The sequence below is a fragment of the Rhagoletis pomonella genome, unplaced genomic scaffold (assembly GCF_013731165.1).
Source record: "Rhagoletis pomonella isolate Grant_MI unplaced genomic scaffold, Rhpom_1.0 Rhpom_scaffold_00001, whole genome shotgun sequence".
Lineage (NCBI taxonomy): Eukaryota > Metazoa > Arthropoda > Insecta > Diptera > Tephritidae > Rhagoletis > Rhagoletis pomonella.
The window spans coordinates 1,375,971-1,381,937 of NW_023458555.1; the positions used below are offsets into that span (position 1 = coordinate 1,375,971).

Here is a 5,967-nt window from a genome sequence, read left to right on the forward strand (position 1 = left end):
AGATGAAGATGAAGATGAAGATGAAGATGAAGATGAAGATGAAGATGAAGATGAAGATGAAGATGAAGATGAAGATGAAGATGAAGATGAAGATGAAGATGAAGATGAAGATGAAGATGAAGATGAAGATGAAGATGAAGATGAAGATGAAGATGAAGATGAAGATGAAGATGAAGATGAAGATAAGGATAAAGATCATAACCCCTTAACTTTAACTCATCTTAACTTAAAAACTTACTCCACCTGAGCTCACCACCCATTAATTCACCACACTTTAACTCCCCACACCTAAATTCACCACACCTCAACTCGCCAAACCTTAACCTCCCCACCTAAATCCACCACACCTAAATCCACCACCCTTAATTCACCCCACCTCAACTTTCTCACCACACCTTAACTCACCTCAACTCACCACACCAAAATTCACCACACCTTAATTCACCACACCTCAACTTTCTCACCATAACTTAACTCACCACACCTGAATCCACCACACCGTAACTCCTACACCCAATTCCACCACACCGCAGCTCACCACACCCAATTTCACCACATGACATGATATCACTTGATGTGGCATCAAAGGCAACATCATTTGGCATAAAATGAACCAAAATAAATAAGATTTAGATAGAGGTGAAAAAAGGGATAAAAAGGAAATACAACTGAAGAGTGTGCGATGTTATATTGTGGTGTGTTATGCTTCATATGTTATGTTATTTATTCTTATGTTATGGTTATGTTATGTTATGCCAAGTACTAAGCTAAACTCCCCTCCACTTAACCCATTCCAACTAATGTTATTTTAGCTCATTCAACTTACATAAACTATCCTTAATTTTATCGGTTGAATTTCAACCGCTGGGCGAACACTAGTTATTAATAAAACTGCTTAGTATTATTAATGAATATGCAAAAATTGTGCGACTAAACTAAATACAGTAGATGTGTAGTAGATAACTGCCGTTTCTGAGTTAACTACGCACTGTGAAATTGGCCCTTACACTTTCACAAAATGCACAGAGACGTGATTTTTTATGTTTACACATGATATTAAATTTTACGCAATTGCAACGAAATTAAATGTACTTCACTTTCGAGGTATGCAAGCATTTTTCAACAACATATGTACATACATACCACTCATTGTATATACAGGCAGCATAAGTACTCCGGCTACCACTGATAAGACAATTAAAATAATAAACGCCCTAATTACAAGTGCGACAGTTGGCGTATATTCGGACTCAAGGGGCTTTTTGGGGTTTCAAACTCCTCACTCACATTTGGGTAGCAAAGATGATTAAACTTTCGATTTTGAGAATTTTTTCCGGTATCACAGTTATAATGTGATCGAAAATACAAATCATAGAATGACGATATGATCGAAAAAATATAAGCAATAATTTATAGAGAAGCTTTGAAAACCCTCCTTAATCGAATCTTGTTGCCGTCAGCGTCTGAACGGTTGATGTGTGGTCAATGAGTGTGCAAGAAAGAGCATTTATGATAATACTTAAAAGATAGGTATTTAAGTAGTAAAGCGATATATTTATTGACCTCATATAACTGATGAGAGGTCTGTGGACTGATTAATATCACCGATATTAAACTTTCTGTGGGGAAAATTTAATTCTTGTATGTATATACTTAAGTGGTTATGCACGCTTGTGGTCAGGAGATTAAGTTAAGTGACATTTTGAATAGTTTTAGCTATTTTTCTTATTTACAAATGGCATAAATTACAAAAATACAACAGATTTCAGAATTTTAAACTTTTTATTCAGATTCTTTAGAAAAATGTTAATCGCGTTGAGGTGGTGCTGCTTATGTAATGTGCTAGACTTTTATTATAAAGTTATAAACATTAAATAAACAAAAGAAAAATAGCCAAAACTGGTCAAAATGTCACTTAACTTAATCAGTGTACATACATATTCAAAAGACTTATTTTACAAAAATAATATCACGAATAAAATGCATTCATAATTATTGCAAATTTAAAGTATTGCCTAGTAAAATTTTTCAGCACTTCTTAGCTGTCCGCTTAGCTTAGCGGTAGGATAATTTCATAATGTTTGTAGAAACGAGCCTCTAAAAAATGCTACCGCCCTGGCACCAACAGCAACTGTTAAGGCTGCGGATAGAAAAATTTACATAATTTTTTTTTTTAGATTCCAGTTTACCTAATATGCCACATTTTATCAGAAGTACTTTAAAGGCTTTGTGCTAACTTTCAAATCGGAGTACGTGGATGGTATCAAAAAAATAGAGAAAGGCCTTTGCTGATGGTGACCACAGTTGGCCATTTGGCCGTCGGTGATTGGTGTATATTCCTAGCTGTCATACTGAAACATAACATTGTTCCTCCAATAGTGCCCATGGCTCAAAGCTTTTGCCTGATTTTTAATGCAAAGGTACTATAAGCGATGTTTCACGAGAACTACACCCTAGCACTTTCCTTGCGTACAATGTACATATGTATGTTTGTTTCATGACCTTTTGGGCTCCTAATAGAACCCCAAAAATTCGGCTTTACTGAGGTCATATACATACATACATCTCCATAGTTATACCCTGTTGGGATTTGCTGCCCATGTCTTTAATAAACAATCACGGCGCTGCGCATAGCGTTCAAGCACAGCTCCAAGTCCAGCAATTCCAGGCGATTGACATTCTCAAAAACATCAAAAATTCGAGCTCTCCATGTTACATTTTGCTGAGCATTTACCTCGATACCGGCTCTATTGGGGTCGTCTTACTAAAAACTTGTATTCTGTACTCTTGCATTTCCGCTTTTACCATTCGTTTTCAAATGGTGGCTTATACTGCCCGGTGACTCTTTTTAGCGTTTACTGCATATGAACCCGGTCAGCATTTTTAATTATAATTTACATACATTTTGTTTGTGTACTTCAATGGTCGTTTGATCCAAATTTTTTTTTAGTTGAGCTTCGCTTTTTCATCGCGGACATATGTAGTAAGGCAGTTCACTCTTTGATGCGAAGACGCGAAAGGCAAAAATTAGCGTTTGTTTTGTTGCTTTGCTGTGCGTTTGTGCGAAACGACGCCATATGTTTGTTGTAAATACTGCCGATTTTCGTACTTTCGCTCAAACGTACAGAGTTTCGCATCAAAGAGTGAACTCTAGTAGTATGTATGCAACTCGTAAATGGCGCGAGAATGCTATAACTCGCCGAAAAATCTTCCAAATGATGGCTGGGTATATGCAAATAAGTACTTATACATAGTACGCACACATACATTCATTAAACCACCCAGTGGGAAAATGGCATGTTTGTAATGTATCGCCCTTATGGCTGATACACTACAAGACGCAAAATTTTTTGTACGGGATTTGAACTCGCAACCAACAAGTAGGGATGTACACCGTTTCCAAAAAATCCTTTTGTTTTTGATTAATCACAGTTTTTCATTCAGGTTTTAAACCGTTTAAAAAAAACTATTAAAAACCTGATCTTTTCGATTTACTGAAAAAACCCGAACTATATAAAAATACTGCAAAAAACCAAAGAACATCCATATCGAATTAAATTAAGTTTTCACTCACACTTACTACTTACTGCTGTGCAACGCAAATCAATTGTAACAATATTTCTTATATTTTATTTTATATAACAACTTCATTTCCAAAAATAAGAAATGTAATAAAGCGTAGGACATACATATTTATTCAAAAACACATTTCATTTTACAAACAAAAAAATTTGTCACGGGTGGGACATTTGTACAGTCAAAATAATAATAATAATAAAAAAATAGTCACGAATACTACCAAAGCAAAGCCTACAACAAAAATTATTGCTTTATTATAAAAAAAACTGAAATTCCTCTGCCACAGGTGGGACAACGTTTGTCACGGATGGGGCACGTACGAACTTTTATATGAAGAGGATGTTTTAGTATGGTCCATATGAAAGATTAGTTATTAAAAAATATAAGAAGCCAAGTAGAGGTTCAACTCACCCACTTTTTGCCCTAGAATAGTCATATTAAGACTCGCGATATGCTGCAGCTCTCAATATCTTTTTTAGGGCAAGTGGTGACACTAGGGGTATTCACGATCCGGTGTATACTGTCTAGCATTGCACTGCATAGATAGCATGATTGGCGAATTGTTTGAACACATGAAACAACAACAATCATGCTATTTAGCATAAATCTATGCACCATGCTAGACAGTATACAGTGAATACCCCTACTATGTTTAAAAATATGTGTGAGAGCATGAATTATTAGCAATCGTCTGTAATTTTTCGAGGGCACTGCAATTTGGGTGAAATGCTTCGAGTATTTACACTTTCGTTTGTACTAGCTAGGTATTGTTGGAGTCAAGAAATTTTTGAATAATCGAGTTTAAGGTCCAATTTGGCTCATATTTTAATATTTTCTTAACTAACTATGTGGAAACGAAAATGCAATAGTGGTAAACATTTTCAATGAATTTTTAACATTACGTAACAAAAACGAAACACAATCTCGATTTCTGTAATTAAATATAATAACTTTTAGTTTTTTGTTTGTCACGGGTGGGACAACGCCAATCCCGCTTAATATTAACTCATAATATAGTATACCCAAGAAGCATTGTGCTGGGTTAACAATTCCAAAATGATTGGAAAACGAATATTTTTTTCGAGTCCCACCTTCGGTAACGAATGTAGCATAGGTTAGTATTCGATTCGAGAACTAGGCCGTTCTTCAGCAAAACGGAACCTTCGTTATCCAATGTATAAAAGATATACTTAAATTTGTTCTCAAATTTTTCGTTTTGCTTGTGGCTAAGGATTACAGAAAATTCAGTTATCTCAATGATACGGCTTCAAACCTTCGGTTAAGCATTACCCGCTCGCTTATACTGCGATGCAGCTTTTCGTTCAGACGTAGGCGTTAATGTTTCCGTGGTAGAAAAAGGTAATGCATTCCCTATTTTCCCACCGGGGAGTTTCTTTTTACGTATTGAGTATGCACTGCTATGCAAACATGAGTTGATATTTCTGTGCATTGCCCCGATCGGTGATAACGAAAGTAAATTTCAAAATTATGTCACATTTTATATACATATGTACATATGTATATCTGTATGTATACATACATATATTTGTGTACATTGAAAAAGCTCATAATCCATGTTGTCCCAGTACGTTCGCCAACTTTTGAATATCGGCATTCAAGTTGAATGCGAATCTTTACTCGATTTTATTCAGCAGTTCATGGTTAGTTAGATTTTGGCTTTCAAAAGGCCAACAATGCCTTCTTAGTTGCTTTTCATTAATTGTTCGGTGGAAAAAATGGCGCTTCAAGAAGAAAATAATCATACAAACGAATCATCGCACAGCGTCTCAAATGGCAATGGCCCCCAATTGCCAGACTGGATAACAGCAGAATTGTTCAACAACTTCCTAAAGGAAACAGTGCCGGGATTTAGAGAAATCAAAAGCTTCAAAACAAAGTCCGCCGTGGCCCCGGGGGAAAATTATGCCACCATCATGCTGCGAATCGCAATGGAAATCAGCACGCAATGTTGGTTCGAGTAGCTATACTCGTAAAACACACGTACGATAAATCAAAAAGAGTCAAAACTCAAAATTTTTCCAAATTTATTTTGTTTCATAAAACAGTTCACAGAGCGTATATCTAAAGTTGTGATTGTTTTTGATTTAGGGTGCGATATGTTAATACATACATATATGTATATGTACACATATTTACATATGTATTTATATTTCCATATTGTTTGTATATATCAACAGCTGGCAAGGAGAAGACTCTGTCATATATGATGAAAATACCACTTGAGTCAATTAAGGACTTAATGGAGAAGCGAAACGTATTTGACATTGAAACCATGATGTACCGTTCGGTGGTGCCCGAAATGGAGCAGATGTATCGTGATGCCGGAGTCGAAGTTAAATTCTCCGCCGGCTACTACGACATCCAGAC

At 35.8% G+C, this 5,967-nt stretch overlaps 3 protein-coding genes across 3 annotated transcripts in view; 1 reads left to right on the forward strand and 2 right to left on the reverse strand.

Annotated features, from left to right (window-relative positions):
• Positions 1-5,315, reverse strand: part of LOC118735766 — a 23,524-nt gene extending 18,209 nt beyond the window's left edge. The window contains exon 1 of the mRNA XM_036465716.1: positions 5,120-5,315. Within this exon, the coding sequence (XP_036321609.1) occupies positions 5,120-5,148 (29 nt within the window). The 5' untranslated portion in view covers positions 5,149-5,315. The remainder of the gene's footprint in view (positions 1-5,119) is intronic.
• The window catches only part of LOC118735727 (serine/threonine-protein kinase rio2), a gene marked incomplete in the record, with an annotated part of 254,041 nt that overhangs the window by 113,720 nt on the left and 134,354 nt on the right, over positions 1-5,967 (forward strand).
• LOC118750178 overlaps positions 5,647-5,967 on the reverse strand; it is a 1,089-nt gene continuing 768 nt past the window's right edge. The window contains exon 3 of the mRNA XM_036484908.1: positions 5,647-5,661. Coding sequence (XP_036340801.1) covers positions 5,647-5,661 — 15 coding nt within the window. The remainder of the gene's footprint in view (positions 5,662-5,967) is intronic.